The 19,338-nt window shown below is 42.6% G+C and overlaps 1 protein-coding gene across 4 annotated transcripts in view; it reads right to left on the reverse strand.

The window, feature by feature from the left end:
- LOC134343967 (mesoderm induction early response protein 3-like) overlaps window positions 1-12,644 on the reverse strand; it is a 72,684-nt gene extending 60,040 nt beyond the window's left edge. The window contains exons 1-2 of one of the 4 annotated variants that reach the window (XM_063042954.1): window positions 12,616-12,644; window positions 8,386-8,410 (exon numbers count right to left, since the gene is read on the reverse strand). In XM_063042954.1, coding sequence (XP_062899024.1) covers window positions 8,386-8,410; window positions 12,616-12,624 — 34 coding nt within the window. In that variant the 5' untranslated portion in view covers window positions 12,625-12,644. Of the gene's footprint in view, window positions 1-1,400; window positions 1,458-2,338; window positions 4,971-8,385; window positions 8,411-11,125; window positions 11,215-12,615 lie in introns of those variants that run through there. The other 3 variants (XM_063042955.1, XM_063042956.1, XM_063042957.1) reach the window with 3 other exon arrangements.
- Between the last annotated feature and the right edge of the window lie 6,694 nt (window positions 12,645-19,338).

Raw genomic sequence — 19,338 nt, forward strand, 5'->3', positions numbered from 1 at the left:
TCATTTGCCCAAGACTAACTTGGCTAATTCAAAAGATTTGGTTATTTAATATGAAGATTCAAAATCAGAATTCCTCTACAAAGTACTCAGTTCCAAAACGTGTAAGAAACTACAGCTATTAGAGGCAAAAGATCACTATATATGAAAAAATACTAAATTCTAGTATTGCTCAATGCCAACAGAAAGTGAAAATGAAAGTAGGGAGGGATATATTAGCATTTAAGCAAAAAAAACTCAGATGTGTTTAAGTAATTTAAATAAAACATAGGACAGACAGAATATCATAAACAAACATTAAAAGTAGCCAAATGAAGTTGTTGAATGGGAGAATAATGAAAGAAAAAGCACCAGCAACAGAGTTCGATAAGTCTCACAATGATTCCTAGTCACTGCTACAACACAACAGACTAAGTGGCTCTGACAGCATATGACTGCATGATCCCAACAACCCCTTCTCCATTGGATCAGCTTTTTGCCAGAAAACTAGACCACTGTACTGAGCAACTAAAAAAAATTAAATCATTTGTTTTTGGTAGCTCAGTGCCATTTTCATAAAACAGTCCACTGAGACTTTCATCAGTTAATACCAAACATAGCGCTAAGTTTTGCCGTTTGATCTGGTCCACGAGTTTTGATTTCTACCAGTATCACTAAATGCAAGTCATAAAATGAAACATTTAAAAATTTAAAATACATTCATCCCAAGTAGAGGAGCATCAATTATGGGATCTTGAAATGACACTGGCAAATGGCAGTGCAAGAAATCTGAAATATTAAAACTAGTTTTCAGTTGACAATTCCTTCAGGAGGACTTATGACTTCCAAACAAATGGCATTTCATTTCTCACCAGAAGCTATAATTCCACAATTATTCACATTTTCTGTACAGGAGTTCCCATAATCAAAAAGAATTAGCTTTCCCCGCTAAAAAAAACCAGCATTGTTAGTTACCATATACAAAGATGAGAGGATGATCACAGTATGAAAATGAAAGGTAATTTCAACAGTGAAGTAGATGCATTTTAGAAAGTTTGAAAGATGGTAGATAACCTTGAAATAAAATGAAAATAAGAACAAGTTTTAAAAGCTGAAAACTCCAAAACTGGAGCATGGGATAAACTATACTTTCTATGAAGTTGACCAGCAGATTCCAAGAAACAACAAAAAGAGAATTAGATAGCAAACCTACTCCAGCTCCCCCAGGGATTCAAGTCAGATGATCAAACTGGTCAGTAAAAGATATCAATTATGGAAGGAAATGGATCCCCTGTACATTTCGATTAGCAGCTCAAAACAAGAGTTTGGGCCAAAAATAATGTGATAACCCTTTTTTATAAATGCATCTTTAGCTTACAGGAGTATTTTTAGCCACTCAAAGAGGAGGAGAAATCTTAATCAACCTGAACATCATCACCTTTGAAGCTGATTCAGTACCAGGGCAGAGATGGAGATCTGGTGATGTAATAAACATAACAGGATATTTCACATAATCAGCAAGTTTTAATTTTCTTTCCTGTGTCTATTATCCCAAATGTGCACATGCTAGCAACTTAAACATTTCTAAAACCAGCCAAAATAGAAAGACAGATGTCCCACTAATGACAACATAGCTGCAAAGTAAATATTTGGCAGGAAAACCCAAAAATCTACCAAGATTCCATGACTTTTGTATGACTGAAATACATTCCAAGTTTAGAAAATATGTAGCCGGGCTCATTAGCACATGATCAGAAGTACTTGTACTCAAGGAAAGCATTCTAATCAAATTTGAATAGGCACATTTTAAAATATCTATACACAAGTTTGTATATAGATTCCAAGCCAAAAATCCACAATAAATTTACATCTTTGCACAAAAGCCGAATTTCCATTTATATATACACTTTCTCTACCCTTAAGCAGTACAGTACAAATTCTTTGAATAGTTAATAGAAACTACTTTTGACATGAGAGATACGTGGACACACTGTTATAGCACCAAGTTGTTGATCAACAGACTTCTGCTGGCTGACATTATTTTAACAAATTTCACTGTTAGCACGATAGCATTTTGCTTTTGTTTTATCTTGGTTAACATAAGAAGAGGAAAATGACCACACCTAACACTATATTATGTTCAATTTATTCAATAAAAATACCCACATTAATTCAAATGCATATGCACCAAAGTATTAGCAGATGCAATTCAAAACTGAAAAACTGTATCCTAACCAGTGATAAAAGCTTGTACAATAGTGACAAACCTACTAATCTCCAGTATATCCTCAGGCACTATGAAGTGAAATTAATAATTCAAATTAAATAATCTCATAATAAACCTAACAAGAGCATCACTTGCCTCAACTTCTTGTGAATTAGCTTAGCATGTCCTCTGGTTCCTCTCTCATTCGTTGAACAGTATCTTAATTGTTTCAGATTTGCGAGAGACAATCATCAGTATATAGCTGATTAAATGCCACAGCCAAGAAATTTAATAAAATACTTAAGTTTCTTTGCCTGAAAGAGAGGTCGCCATTGTTATACCATAATTTCAGATTTTAAATATTAACACTTTTGTTCTAATGCTTAACCCAATATTTGGGTTGCAATTGTTGTTGCGTGAATGAAATCACCGGAGAGAGAGTTACTAGTAGATACAAAGCAGCTTCTTTATTCGACAAAAAAAAGGTATAGCCGGCATCATACGGAGACGCTTTCAGTGGAAAGGTCTGCTGGCTCAGTGTGGGGCTCGATATTTATTTGCTAAACACAAAGGGCAATCCATATTTACAAAGTATAGATAATACTGTCTTCAAAACAACATGCAAACTTCACACCATCTGGTTCACATCCATCCCAGGCGCCAGCAGCATCTGAACTGGTATTCACAGCTTTTAGGAAATGCACTGTTACAAATGGACTGGGATTCACAGCTTTTAGGAAATGCATTGCTACAAACCAAATCCACAGTAGACAGTCAGGGAACAGAAGACTGGCGGCCAAAGCCATTTGCTAAATGTAAATGACCTAAACCCAAAAATCACTCTGACAGTCCCTCCTCTTGGCCCTCCTGGACAAAAATAAATTTGTACCAGGAAAGGCCGACCTAAGAGGATCTACTCAAATAGGGCAGCAAAAAAATGCCCTGCCTCGAAATTCTCCAATTTTGTGTGCCTCGATATCTACCCTAGCATTCCCTAATCACTATCTACCAAATGTTAAACAGAGAGGCTGTTCCAGAAATTTGAACAAGTCTTTAGAAATGCGGCTTCTTTCGTGTGCCTGTCGGCTCTTTCCCTGCAGGCTGACTGCAATCACATTGCTTGGTCTTCAGCCCTTCATTCTCTGGTCACTAAAACTCTCTTTCCAGGAGCACCGATAGGCCCTCTCATAGATCTATGGGAATGGGTTGGGGTGGCCTCTATGTAAATGTCTGCAAGGACCTCTCCCCGGTGGCACCCCCTTCCGAACTGTCCGGTCAATCACTGGCCCAACTGCTGAAAGGGCCCAGCTCCTCATTCAGACTGAGGGTGGCTGCCTTCAGATGCCGTGTGCAGTCTTAAATGCCATCTAAGTTGTGGAACTTGCTGCCTCTGCTTTAACTTAAGGATGCCTCCCCGTCTATTTTCCAATTTTTTTCCTATTCTATGCTATTAAACTAATTATCTACCTTCAGCAACCAGCCTTCAATACAGAGTACCATCATCATCACACTTTAGCAGGCTATTCATGGTTTTCCAACAAGCTCTTAGTGTCTTCTGCCACGATCTCGGCGTTTTCTGCCTTTGCATTTCCTCCGGATATGTTTTCATCAGCTGTGGTCTGGTCTGGCATGGCCGGCTGGTGTTCCTCTCTTAGGTTCTCTGTAATTACATGGTTACTGGGTACACTTGGTCCCCCACTCTGTCTGTGGGAGCAACAAGAAGGTGAGTTGTATGCTTTAACCTGAGTCCAGTGTTTCCAGGGGCTGCCTCACCGAGTTTGCACACAGACACAAGTATCATTGGTTAGGAGTACCGTCTGTGGTCCTATCCATCTGGGGGCAAACCCCGGCCATTCCGGCAGCACCCTCACCATAACTTGGCCGCAGGGCTGTAGAAGGACTATCTCCTTTCCCTCTGGCTCTCTCTGATCAGCGATTCGCTGCTGTTGTTTCGCTCAGTCCTTTAACACTTTAAGTTGGTTACAAAGGTCTTTCACATGTTGGGTCATTCTATCCCTGTAAGCCCCAGGCTCTCAGCAACCCGTCATTACCCCACAAGGGAGTCGCATTGCTTGCCCCATCAATAATTCGTAGGGGCTGAGACCCAACGTGCAGTTCGGGGTTGCACACAGTCTCATCAGGATTCCTGGTAATACATCAACCCATGTCTTTCCTGTCTCAGCTGTAGCTTTGGCTAACGCATTCTTGATTGTTTGGTTTATCCTTTCTACCATCCCTGAACTCTGGGGGTTGTAGGGTACGTGGAACCGCTGTCGAATCCCTAGCAGTCAGCACATTTCCTTCATCACTTTCCCCGTGAAATGTGCTCCCTGATCTGAATCCACCTGGACTGGGGTTCCCCACCTTGGGAGGATTTCCTGAACTAGGATCCATACAGCGGTGCGGGCGGTGCAGTCCCTTGTTGGGAAAGCCTCTACCCACCGGGTGAAGTGATCCATAATTACTAGACAGTAGCTTCTCCCCCTGCTTTTTGTCAGGGGCCCCGTGAAGTCTATCTGGATGTTTTCCCAGAGTCCCCTCGGCTGAGGCTGATCTGCCAGTTGTAGCTTTCTGCCCTTACCATGGTTATGCTGGACACAAATGATACAATGGCGGCGGAATTTCTCAACATCCTCGCCCATCCCTGGCTACCACCAGACCTGCTGGAGGGTTGTGATCATGCTTTGCCTTCCCTGATGCATCACCTCATGATATAACTTCAGTAGTATCTGCCTAATACATGGTGGGGCCACCTCGACTCTTCCCTTCCTGTGTGTCCAGCTCCCATCTGGTCCCTCCTTTGCTCCCTTTCTCCGCCACCTCTCCTCTTCTGCCTCCATCTCTTCATAAAATTTTACTAAACTGACTTGTCGTTTCTTCCTGCACACTCGCAATTTCAATTGCCTCTTGTTCCCCTCTGCCTAATACATGGTGGGGCCACCTCGACTCTTCCCTTCCTGTGTGTCCAGCTCCCATCTGGTCCCTCCTTTGCTCCCTTTCTCCGCCACCTCTCCTCTTCTGCCTCCATCTCTTCATAAAATTTTACTAAACTGACTTGTCGTTTCTTCCTGCACACTCGCAATTTCAATTGCCTCTTGTTCCCCTGCTGCCTTATTCGCAGTAATGTCTGCCTTTGGAGGGACTGGAAAAACTTTATGTTCTGGAGGCAAGCCATTCAGGATTGCTGCAGGGCCTGCCACTGTGAGTTGCAATCTCGGCCTGGTCTTAAGGGCGGTATAGCCTGTTGTTAATGGACATGATCCTCTGGGCTTTACTGGCCATATAGGCAAGCTAGTAAGAGCCGCAGCCTCTCTGAGCATCCCCTGGTGTCCTTGTTCCTTCGCTATACCCTGAACAGCGGTCTGTGCATCAGTTTTTATAGGGTACTGGTTATGGGGTTTATGCAGACCCTCCTCTATTTTAACTGGGTTTATCTTTACTCGACCACAACCTTGCTTGTGTCTAGCCCACACTGCTGGAAACCACTGACAAAGTAACCCATAGACACCATCCTAGCTCCAGTCTCTGGTGATCGGGGCAGCTGCGACTATGCTAGCCAGGCTGTGTATTCTGTTGGTTGTACGCATTCGCTGCCCCTGACTTATCCATATTATTTCTCCCTTTCCCGAATCTATAACAGCTCCTGCTTCCCTTAGGATGTCTATTCCAAGGATGGAGCCCTTGATATTTGGACGTACCCAGAAATACACTGGAAGCTGCACTCCCCCGATTCTGAATATTTGTGACTCGCTTCTTTCTGCTTTCACCGCTTTCCCTCCTACACCCCCAATATAAATGGCGTGTCCGGTTGTGCTAAGGGTAGGTCAGTTATTGATACTGATACCCCTGTGTCCACTAACATATTGCATTGCCGTCCCCCTAACGATGCTGTTGTGTATATCTGCGGGTCACCAGTGCTGGCAGTGCGGGCCCGCCGCCACATCTTTTCCTGAACTTGGAGCCGTCTTTGCTCGCTCTGTGATCTGATCGACCGACAGACTGGGCACCGATGAGGTGAGAGATTGTGTGTCTGCTGTGACGTTCATCTGTTTTTCTTTCCTCTTTTTTGGACACTGCCTCCAACCACGTCTCAATAGGCCGCACCTGTAGCATATCAACTCCTTTACCCTCCCACGTCTATTCCAGCAGTTCCTTGCTTTGTGCCCTGGCTGTTGACAAGCAAAACAAACTCTCTAGGACATCACAGCAGCTGCATCCACTTTAGCCACTTTATGATCTCTCTTGCACTTTCTTCGGTCTATCTCACTGGCCAATGAAACTATCACAGATCAGGTTGACCCCACCGTTATGCCTAAATCTAAAACTTTCTGGTGGGCTGAGCACAGGCCTTCTTCAGCATTTTCAGGAATACTGGGTTGTCCCTCCCTGGATTATCCAACCTTGAATATTCCTCATATGCTCGATATTTACATTCCGCATAATCCATGGCTGTCTCATCAGCTTTTTGAATTACTGCCATTATCGTTCCCCAGTTACTCTCACCTCCCCCCAGCCGCTGCCTCACTTCCCCTTTAAAAGAGAGATATCTTTCTTCGTTGCTGGTGTTCCCAGTAGTTGCCCATGTACCATTCCGCACCCCCTGGGCGATCCTGTCCCACATATTCCTCAGGCACTTCGCTTTTACCAACACGTGTATATCTTTAGGGTACATCTGGTGAATTTCAACAATTTCCTTGAGCTTACGCCAGAATTCTGAATTCCCACAAGGCGACTTTAAGTGAGGGCAATTCAGACAAGATGCTCTGTTTCTCCCCGGGGGTGAAGGGCTTATGAATGATCGTAATCATTGTCAAGGGCTGGTTCGGATCATCAGGGTTCTCAACCTGACATTGCCTGACCCCAATAGGTGCCATTCTGGTGGATCAATCTGGGTAAAACCTCTCCCTGAGATATCTCCACACCAATTCCCACACTACGCAAAATATAAAAGACGGGTACCAGTTAAACAGCACATAGTTAAAACTGCAAAGTATATACTCCACAATCTGCCACTTTTGAGCACCTCAACTCATGATGCCTGCTGTATTCCTTTGCATCACACTTGCAAAACGTATACACTAAAATGCAGCTCCCTGAACGAGTATATACACCCCCACTCTGGCATCCTGAACCGTCGGTTACCACCTTTTGCAACTGGTGGCTCCGTCTCACCAAGTTAACACGCAAAGTTTCCTCACTTACATAAACACACATGCACGCGCATACACCACTTTTATATCTACCAGTTCAGCTCTCTTCACTCGTGATACTTCGTGTTCCCGTGTACCACCGACCCGAACAGCTCCAAGTGTGAGAGCTATTTTAGAAAATACTCACCCACTGAGACTGCTAGGATCGCTGGCCACACGATGGGTCACGAAGGTATCCCACTCCTGACACCAATTGTTGTTGCGTGAATGAAATCACCGGAGAGACAGATACTGGTAGATACAAAGCAGCTTCTTTATTCGACAAAACAAGGTACAGCCGGCATCATACGGAGACGCTTTCACTGGAAAGGTCTGCTGGCCCAGAGTGGGGCTCGATATTTATTTGCTAAACACAAAGGGCAATCTATATTTACAAAGTATAGACAATGCTGTCTTCGAAACTACATGCAAACTTCACACCTCTGGTTCACATCCATCCCAGGCGCCAGCAGCATCTGAACTGGGATTCACAGCTTTTAGGAAATGCATCGTTACAAACTAAATCCACAGTACATTGTCAGGGAAAATTAGACTGGTGGCCAAAGCCATTTGCTAAGTATAAATGACCTAAACCCAAAAATCACTCTAACAGTAATTATGTTAGATTTTAAGACAGTTTGCCATCAACTGAATTAATGTAAGGTAACAAAATGCCTGTTAAAGCAAGGACTGCATGTTTTCTAAAATTCATCGTACAACAAAAAGTAGGTTAATAAAAGTTGAATAATTTGATGAAATCTAGTATTTGTTCTAGTTGTTGCAAAGGACAACTACAAATAGAATAAAAATTACCACTCAAAAAACGCCATACCAAAAAGAACATCATTTAAATGATTAAATGCATCCTCTTTATATAATACATATATTTGTGTTGCACGCCTATGTTAACTGCAGGGTGGAGCCACTAATATTATACATTATTTTCTTTAAAACAAATCTTAAAAATTAAACTACAAGGGGTCACACCCAAAAGTAAAGTAGATCAGCACTTACCTGGACTCGAACTTCCATAGGAAGCCTAAAATAAAATATTTCAAAATGCAAGGATTAACAAAATATTCACATCCAATGCATAAAATATATCACACACTGAACATTGGGGCCAAAGCTTTCTATTCACCTACTGGGAATTGGGCAAAAGGGATGCTACTTTGCAGAAGTATTTTTTGCTGAAGTTTCTACTCAAACTTACTTGCACATCTGCAAACAAAACATTTTCATAACCCATGTAATTATGTAGTGTTTTGGAACACAGCTTGAAAATATGTATAAAATATTCACTGAAAATATTTATAGTAATGGCTTTCTCATTTCATTACAGCAGCAAAAAAGTTGTTAACATCAATAATAAGGAATACAATCTGATTTAAAATAACTAGAAGTTACTTTGAAGATTTAATAGACCCATTTACCAATTCCACTGATGTAAATAAATAAAATGCCTCTTCAAAAACCAGGTACACAAAGCTTTGAAAATGTCTTAACAATAAATTCACATCAGCGCCATGCTCAATTCTGCACATGGAGCACACCTCAAGATATTTCTCCATTAAAACTGTTTTCTCTATAAAAGCCATGTAATCTCCATCCATTCTTTTGGAATAATTGCTGTTTCTCCCTCACCATTGACATTTTATAATTTCTTCTACTCTCAATCGTTATATTAAAGTAAAAGGAATCACAGAGAATCAATTTGGATTAAATTCTTCAATCCTTGAACTGGTTTGGTAGATTTGGTGCAGTCATGAAAGAAACAGTCTGGCAGAAACCTAACCAGAATTTTATTCTCATAATTTGTTGATCAGAGTTGAATATGTCCTGATACATTTAGTCTCTCTTTCCCGTCTAGCCATTAGACAAAAGCACCTAGTACTCCATAATAACTTTAAGGGATTTCTGATTAAAAAATCTCTGCTTAGCTTTGGTTTTAAAATATCATCACGATCAGCTTTTAAGCTGTCACATCTTTGCAGAAGAAAGTACAACTTTTCCCTGCTTACACTTTAGCTGAAATTTGTGTTTCCAAAGTAAAATATTCTAAATGCTGAAAATCTGAAGCAAAAACAAGTGCTGGGAATACTGAGCAAATCAGGGAGTCACTTCTGGATAGAGGACCAGAACTTACATTTTAGACCTTTCACCAGAAATGAGACATCAAGAAAATTAAACAGATTGTTTTTCCCCTCTCTCATCAATACTACCTGTCATTTGCAGTATTTTCTGTTTTTAATTTTAGTAAATTTTGCACTTATAAAATTACCTCCTAGTTGATTACTAACTTTTTTCTGCTGGTGTCTCAATGGAACATTAAGTTTCACTTATCCCAGTTGTCTTCTGACCTACTCAGTATTTTGGCTATTTTCTTTCCAGGACAGATACAAAGCTTTTGTTTCAATCTCTCAGGCTAATGCTCTTCTAGCAATTTGCTCAGCCCCAGTTCTCTCATCTCACTCCTGATCACCTACCACTGACTTTTGCCACTTGCTATCTAGCTGCTGTATTCCCTCCTTAGTTTCTCTTTTCCTCCATATATCAACAAAGGCTCTCATGCCGCTTCCACATGGCCCCTAATCATAAAGATCGAATTTTGACCAGCTCCTTTTCCACTTTACCAGTTTCTTTGGAGATTCTGTCCCTTCACATCCTTTTTGGTCAGCTCCTCTCAGGTTCTCTAGAGATCTTTCACTTCTTCTCCCTTTTGCTAAAGACATCACCAGCTTTCTCTTATTCCATTTCTCGAGGAGCTTTGCTGTATCTCCCCCACTCAATCCTCATTTTCATTCTGATTCTTGTGAACACAATTCAAAACAACACCAGATACCACATGCAGGTCAAGTTCTTATAAATCATCTATTCTCTAAATGTATGCTTTTCATTTAACATTTCCTAGTAATGAACAGTAAGATTCAAGCCATCACTTTCAGTCTCCACCATCATCTCCATCTCCCACTCCACAAGATTAAAGTACCATGGTATCTGATTTGATGCCATGATGAACTTATCACCACATATTTGATCCATCACAAGATTATCTGACTCCAGTTTGCTTCAGATGATCTGTTGAGCCCTTACCCATACTTCTGTGATCCACAACCATGACTGTTTCAGTGCTCCACAGCTCAGACTTTCTTTGCTGTTCTTCAAGAATGTGTAAACTTAAAAATCACACCAAATCCAATTCAGCTATTCTCCCTGTACTCATTGACATAGACTTAACTCCTTGACAACCAATGCCTTCATTTTTAATTTTCCTAATCTGACTTTCAAATTCCTCTGTTGTAGGGGATCCCAACCTGTGGTCCACAGACCCCTCAGTTAAAGGCATAAAAAAGGTTGAGCCATAGAGTCTGTGCCCTCATCTTCAGCTTATTTTCCTAATTTTTCTGAGCCTCTTAAAACGCCCCAAGATATTTGAGCTCCTCCAAATCCATCCACTGGCAGGCTGAGTCATTAGTACTAAGAAATGGAATTCTCTCCCTGTCCTTCAGGCATTTTAAAGATACTTTATCCTGGTCTTCTTACATTTTCTATCCAATTTGACCCCATTATTTTCCCCTTCATTTTCTCTCTCTCCCCTTTCTACAGTCTTATTTCCTATCCTTCATGCTTTGTTTCCCCCTCTATCCCTTCAGTACTCCTGCCCCCTTCTCTGACTTTACTTCTTACACCTTACTTCTCTTTACTCTTCCACAATTTATCAGCTTCCACTATTGGCAATATTCGTTATACTTACTCCCTCCTTGACAATAGCTGGTCAACTCCTCAGTTGAAGGGGTTGCAACATCTGTCATTTCACTTCCTCCCTCACCACCATTTACAGACCTGAAGTGAGACAGAGGTTCAGCTGGACCTCTTTCAACTTGATCCACTGCTCACAACATAGCCTCTACTACACTAGAGAATCCAAGTATAGAAGAGGCAACAGTTTGTGGAGAATCTGTACTGTTTACAGCAGTCACCTCAGGCTTCAGTAGCATTTCACTCTAACTTGCCCTCCAAATCCTATACTGTGCTGTCCGACCTTAGCCCTCTACATCGTTACAGAGAGACCAAATATAAATTGGAACAACTTCTCATATTCAGCCTAGGTAACTTACAGCCCAATGGTATGGTATGAACAATTTCATGCAACACACACAACCCTGTCCATCTAGGTCTTTTCTCCTTTAATTTATCGCATCTTTCCCATCCCATTCTACAACCAACCCCAGTTCCACCTGCCCATCATTCCACTCATCACCACCAACTTTTGCCCACCCTTCCCTTGTATGACTATATACGCGCAATCTTTCCTCCAAGACCTGATGCAGAATCTTTACATACACTTTCACGGTTTTGTTTGAACCACTGTTCTTCCCAGAAGACTGTTTTTGCCCCCTCTCTAACTCCTTTTCTCTGTCAACCCTTGCCCATGCTTTTTTATCAACTCCCCTTTTCTCTGCTTAATGCAATTCTACCTATGCTATTTTTCCCCTATCTCTCCCTACTTCGTTTTCTTCCAGATCCACTTTCCTCCCTGTCCCTTTTCCCATTATGTCCATTCCTCTTACTCTTCTCTCAACGACTTATTTTTGCCATCTACTCTTAAACGGTCCCCTAAGTTCTGCTTTGAATTTATTTTCTCTCCCTCACCCTTCTCACTCCTTTACTTCTCCGCCCCGCCCGTTTTTCCCAACCTTCTCTGCATCTTCTGCCCATTCGCACCCCTCTCTCTGGCCAGGATCCGCTGCCTTTAACCGCTATCTAAAAGTTATTCGGCCCGAGCCTCAGCCAGCTGAGGCTACTCCTCCTCCTCCAGTCACTAACCCAAGGAACTGCGAAACGGCGTCTCGCAACCACTCCAGCTTCTTCCTAAACAACTCCGCCTCCTCGTCACCGGCCGCGGGCTGAGGGACTGCGCCGGCCAAAGAATCTCAACGGGCCTGTCGCGGCGCCCGGCTTCGACATCACCCGCCCGTCCCTGCCCGGAGCCGGGCCGCCGGCGGTCCAACCCCCACATCCCTCGTACCCTTCTCTCCTCCCCAGCCCACCACAACTACCCCAGTCCCTCCATCTACCGGAGCGGCGCCCAGTACCCGGGCAGCCGCCGCAACTCGGCGCCGCGTCCTTCTGATGGGGGAGCGGGGAGGCGGCGGGAGCGAGGGGGTGTCTGCCGGTGTCGGGGCTGCTCGGCTGGCCCGCAATGCCGGTCCGAACTCGTCGTTCGGTCCAGCGTCTCCTTACCTCCGCCATGTTGTTACCTCTCCCGGAGAGCGAGCTGGCCAGCCCGAGACCCGGATGGAGGCAGAAGGAGCTCTGCAACATTTGTTACCATTGGTGGAGCTGCCGAAAAAATGTCATTTCAACTTTACCGCTCCGCTCCCCTCTCCTCTCCTGTCCTGTCCCGTCCCAACACAAGCATCCCCTCTCCTCCTCTCCACCCAACATCTCATTTCCTCCCCATTGCCCAACCACTTCTTCTTAGGAAGTTTTTTTTAAAATTAATGCTGTGTGCAGACGGAATGTGCGAAACGTTTAAAAAGTACGTTTATTTAAAAAAAGATAACAAAACCCACAGTCATCTTGTCCGTTCGTTCGCAGAGCAGAGTGATTGCACTTAGTTGCGTTCTCGAACCCATAATAATAATGTCGTTTTTTTCATATGTTCGGATTCATTTAGAAATTGGGTTTCGGGCTCCCTTTAGGTGAGCCCAGAGCTAGTTTTCCCCGACTCATCATTTGGTTCTGTTGTTTCTGATAATTACATTTATGGAAATTTAGTTTTGGGAAATGACACCATATATTCATATATTCCTGAAAACAAATATTGTTCAAGGCGAACAATAAATATAATTGCATTGCGTCCGCGCGTATTATGTCAAAGTTTACTATACCCAGACAACATAAACCCAATGGAAGAATTCCATAAAGAACAGTAATATTTGGGGGTAAATATGCATAATTCTTAGGAAGAAGCAGGGCAGGTTGAGATTGTGGTTGTTACAAAGCAAGGAGAAAACAAGATGTTATTGGAGGCAAAGAGAAAGTAAGGCTGAGCCCTTTAAAACACTGTTCTAAACAGAACTGGGTTATTATCTCTGAGTTCAGTGCCACAAAGTCTAAAGAATTCAGGAGGCATACAGAAGGGCTTTACAGAAAAGATTCCAGTGACGAGGGACTTTGGTTATTTCCATTACAAGAGAAACGGGACTTGACTTCCCTAAGAGTGGAATTTAAAGGGACAGATGTATTTACAATAAAATAAAAAGACAGCAGACAGATCTGACAATAAGAAACCATTTGCTAATGGTAAAGGAGCCAAGAACCATGGGCCAAGGAATGAAGGCACTAGACAAAAGAAGCAAGGGTAACATGAGGGAAAATTCCTTAACACAATGAGTAGTAATCTCTGGGATACTGTGCCCTGAGTAGCAATGGAAGTAGATGCTATTGGAGCATTCAAAATGAATCCACATTAATACATGAAAGGAAGAACTTTGCAGGGCAATGGGCATAGGCGTGGAATGAACTGGATTGCTCTCACATGGGTTCATCTTAAGTATGGCCTTAATAGGAGGAGCAGCCACATTCCATCCTAAAACCTTCTTGTATTATTGTTTGAACATTTGTTTCCTTGGAAACTACAGATTGAATCAATATAAATATAAAAGTATAAATGAAATGCAATTTCAGAATTTTGGTCCAAAAGTCTTTGGGATGCAGGGCAAGATCACAAACTGGATCTAACATTGACTTGGTAATAGCTGAACAGAGGGATTTTTTTTTTACTACAATATACAAAATTATAAGGATAGTGTGAATGCATGCAGGATTGTTCCCCCAGATTGGCTGAGACTAGAACTAGAGGTCATTGGTTTAACATGGAAAGTGAAATATTTAAGTGGAACCTGAGGAGGAACTTCTTTACTCATGGTGCTGTAAGTGTGGAATGGGCTGCCTGCAGAGATGGCAGGTGTGGGTCAAATTGTAACATTGAAGAGAAGTTTGGATAGTTACATGGATGAGACGGGTATGGAGGGCTATGGTCTGGGGGGAGGTAGATGACACTATGCAGATCAGGTTGGCATGGACTAGATAGATTGAATGGCCTGCTTTTGTGATGTAGTATGACTACATACTATTTACTATGACTCTATAGTAAGAGATTTCTCCCCAGAGCACAGTTTTAGTACGAGTGGAGGTGAAATTTAAAGAAAATTGGCAGGTTGAGCAACATCTTTGGGGGTAATGGAAACAGTTTGGGTCTAAACCCTGCACTGGGGCTATCAATCCTCAGATCCCCATTATTACAGGAATTTGTCTCCAGACAACTGATCCATTCAATGTGTTAACAAGAAAATACACTTGATATAGTAGAGACCATGGGATCAAATAACATGTCTGCCTTAGCAGCAAAGACCCAGGATTCTACCCAGGTTGCTCCAATACAATACAACATGAACAGCTACCTGACAAACTTCAGAACTATTCAGATATGTTCTGTTCACTAACATCAGGATAAATATATATGTCAAGTACATGGATACAAAATGTTGAGATGTTTATGGACAAACATGATAAGCTTAGCTTGAGCTGATGGGTCTGTTTCCATGCTGAACGACTCTATGCATCTAAATCCAACCTGTCTTCTTTCAAGCTTCACCAAAGAAATGGAAGATGTTATTGCTATACTGTTCAGTGGCACATACTTTTCAATAACAATGGCCACTCGACTCTTCACCCCATTGTAGCCTTGGTCCGAACAAGGTCATAAAAGTTGAATTCCGGAGGTGAGAGTGACTGCCTTTAATTTCATCTGGGTGTATGTAGCATCAAATACCCTGAATGAAAATGAAGTCGAGGAGCATCATGGAGAAAACACTCCACTGGAAGAAGTTATACCTCGCACACAGACAATTGTTAGAGGTTCAATCCATAGGGCATCATGGCAGGAATTCTTCAGAGCAAAGCCATCTTCAACTACTTTATCAATGATATTACTTCCATTATAAAGTCAGGAGTGGTAGTGATTGTACAATGCGCGATTCCATTTGCAACACTTCAGTGAATAAAGCAGTGCATACTTTCAATAGAGCAAGAACTAGACAACATTGAGTCCGAGGCTGATAAGTATCAAGTCACATTCATGCCACAAAAGTGCCAGGCAATGGCCATCTCTAAAAAGGGGAGTCTAACCCTCTCTTGCTTGATATTCAATGGCATTGCTATTAGTGGCACTTCAGCATCAATATCCTGGGTCACTATTAACCAGAATCTCATCTGAATCAGTTACTTAAATCCTGGGCTCCATGAATGGTTACAGACAAGGTATCCCAAAGTGTAGACTCACTTCCTGACATCTCAAAGCCCTTCGGCACCCTAGATCTTTTATATAAATTTTGCTTTAGATGTTTATTTTTGTCTTCTGCATTAGTATGTCTGTAGAAAAGAGCAAATTTTAGATTTTCAAACATTCATTTTCCAAACATTTAAATATTACAGAGAAATATTTGTATTTCATTCAAGAAAGTAACATATTAAGTAGTAGACCACCATTCAAATAAAAGTTTGATTACTTTGTTGATGTATAGCCCAGTGTATGATTAAACAAAGATAACAAACAGGATGCTAATGATCAATGACATAATGAGTTGAATGAATTAAACTGATTAACATGAAACAGAAATGGGTGTAGAAGGAATCAAACTGACCAAAGGACAACCAACCTAGAAGATGAGGGTGTGGCAGATGTGACAGCTTAACCTTCAAATTATTAGTTCCTACATCATGAAAAGAGTGAACATAGCAACAAGACACAAGGTAGTCATCTGCATCAGCCCAAGCAGAAACGTCCAGTCTCTCTCAAGCAGAAATTTCATGGCAGACAGCACCTTCAAGATGTGCTGAAGAAGAACAAGAGAAGGGGAAGGTTAAGGACCAGAAATGCAGTGGTCAGCCACAGAAACTGAATGCAACAGATGAAAACTATATTGAACTGATGTCCCTTCTAAATTGGAAGAAGTCCAGCACTGATATCAGCTCACACCTCTCTATAGTCCGGAGAAGTCATGTCAGAAGTAATCTTCATGGAAGAGTTGCCATTAAAAAGAAACATTCCTCCAGAGTGGAAACAAAGTCTCGAGACTCACTTACGCACAAAACCACGAGGACTAGGGTGCTGAACAATGGCAGCATGTGCTCAAACTGAAGAGTTAAAATTTGAAATTTTTGGCTCAAACAGGACAAAGTTTGTCTGTACCCAGACAGTACTACATGGATGAGTGTCTGCAGCCAACAATGAAGCATGGTGGAGGTTTCCTGCGGGTTTGGGGTTGCATTTCTACAAATGGAATTGGTCATCCATCAGAATTAATGGAATCCTAAATGCCGGGAAGTACAAGCAGATTTTCATCCATGACACAATACTACCAGGGAGGCAGCTGATCAGTCCCAACTTCATTCTGCAGCAGGACAATGACCCCAAACATATGGCCAAGGTCATAAAGAGCTATCTTCAGCAAAAAGAAGAACAAGGAGTTCTGCACCCAGCGGTATGGCCTCCACAGAGATCTGATCTCAACATCATTGAGGCTGTCTGGGATTATCTGGAGAGACAGAAGCAAGTGAGGTAGCCAAAGTCAGTAGAAGAACTGGGGCAAATTCTTCAAGATGCTTGGAACAATCTACTAGTTGATTTTCTTTTAAAACTACACGACAGTGTACCAAAGAAAATCAACGCAGTTTTAAAGTCAAAGAGAGGTCACACCAAATAGTTATAGTCATAGTCATGCTTTATTGATCCCGAGGTAAATTGGGTTTCATTACAGTTGCACCAACCAAGAATAGAGTATAAATATAGCAATATAAAACCATAAATAATTAAATAATATTATATAAATTATGCCAGGAAATAAGTCCAGGACCTGCCTATTGGCTCAGGGTGTCTGACCCTCCAAGGGAGGAGTTGTAAAGTTTGATGGCCACAGGCAGGAATGACTTCCTATGACGCTCCGTGTTGCATCTCGGTGGAATGAGTTTCTGGCTAAATGTACTCCTGTGCCCAACCAGTACATTATATAGTGGATGGGAGACATTGTTCAAGATGGCATGCAACTTGGACAGCATCCTCTTTTCAGACACCACCGTCAGAGAGTCCAGTTCCATCCCCAAAATATCACTGGTCCTACGAATGAGTGTGTTGATTCTGTTGGTGTTATTGATTGGTTTGTAGTTATTTTTACTGTTTACTGCACTTTATTGTAATTTTTTGATATTTATTAACTTTTCATTTCATTATTGTTACAAACTAAATCCACAGTACATTGTCAGGGAACAGAAGACTGGTGGCCAAAGCCATTTGCTAAATGTAAATGACCTAAACCCAAAAATCACTCTAGCAGTCCCTCCTCTTGGCCCCCCGGACAAAAATAAATTTGTACCAGGAAAGGCCGACCTAAGAGGATCTACTCAAATAGGGCAGCAAAAACGCCCTGCCTCGAAATTCCCCAGTTTTGTGTGCCTCGATATCTACCCTAGCATTCCCTAATCACTACCTACCAAACGTTAAGCAGAGAGGCTATTCCAGAAATTTGAACAAGTCTTTCGAAATGCGGCTTCTTTCGGGTGCCTGTCGGCTCTTTCCCTGCAGGCTGACTGCAGCTTAATCACATTCCTTCGTCTTCAGCCCTTCATTCTCTGGTCACTAAAACTCTCTTTCCAGGAGCACCGACAGGCCCTCTCATAGATCTATGGGAATGGGTTGGGGTGGCCTCTATGTAAATGTCTGCAAGGACCTCTCCCCGGTGGCACCCCTTCCGAACTGTCCGGTCGCTCACTGGCCCAACTGCTGAAAAGGGCCCAGCTCCTCAGACTAGGGGTGACTGCTTTCAGATGCCGTGTGCAGTCTGAAATGCCATCTAAGTTGTGGAATTTGCTGCCTCTGCTTTTACTTAAAAATCCCTCCGCATCTATTTTCCAATAGTTTTCTATTCTATGCTATTAAACTAATCATCTACCTTCAGCAACCAGCCTTCTTTACAGAGTACCATCATCATCACACTTCAACAGGCTATTTGTGGTTTTCCAACAAGCTCTTAGTGTCTTCTGCCACGCTCTCAGTGTTTTCTGCCTTTGCGTTTCCTCCGGGTATGTTTTCATCAGCTGGGGGCAAACCGTGGCCTTTCCGACAGCACCCTCACCATAACTTGGTCGCCGGACTGTGGAAGGACTATCTCCTTTCCCTCTGGCTCTCTCTGATCAGCGATTCGCTGCTGTTGTTTCGCTCAGTCCTTCAACACTTTAAGTTGGTTACAAAGGTCTTTCACATGTTGGGTCATTGTAAGCCCTGTAAGCCCCAGGCTCCCCACAACCCGTAATTACCCCATAAGGGAGTCGCATTGCTTGCCCCGTCAATAATTCGTACTGGCTGAGACCCAACGTGCGGTTCAGGGTTGTGCTCAATCTCATCAAGATTCCTGGTAATACATCAACCCATGTCTTTCCTGTCTCAGCTGTAGCTTTGGCTAACGCATTCTTGATTGTTTGGTTTATCCTTTCTACCATCCCTGAACTCTGGGGGTGGTAGGGTACGTGGAACCGTTGTCGAACTCCCAGCAGTCGGCACATTTCCTTCATCACTTTCCCCGTGAAATGTGCTCCCTGATCTCAATCCTCCTGAACTGGGGTTCCCCACCTTGGGAGGATTTCCTGAACTAGGATCCATGCAGCGGTGCGGACGGTGCAGTCCCTTGTTGGGAAAGCCTCTACCCACTGGGTGAAGTGATCCATAATTAATAGCCGGTAGCTTTTCCCCCGCTTTTTGTCGGGGGCCCTGTGAAGTCTGTCTGGATGTTTTCCCAGAGTCCCCTCGGCTGAGGCTGATTTGCCAGCTGTAGCTTTCTGCCCTTACTGGGGTTATGCTGGGCACAAATAATACAACGGCGGCAGAATTTCTCAACATCCCTGCCC

This window comes from Mobula hypostoma, chromosome 3, assembly GCF_963921235.1.
Source record: "Mobula hypostoma chromosome 3, sMobHyp1.1, whole genome shotgun sequence".
NCBI classification, from domain to species: domain Eukaryota; kingdom Metazoa; phylum Chordata; class Chondrichthyes; order Myliobatiformes; family Myliobatidae; genus Mobula; species Mobula hypostoma.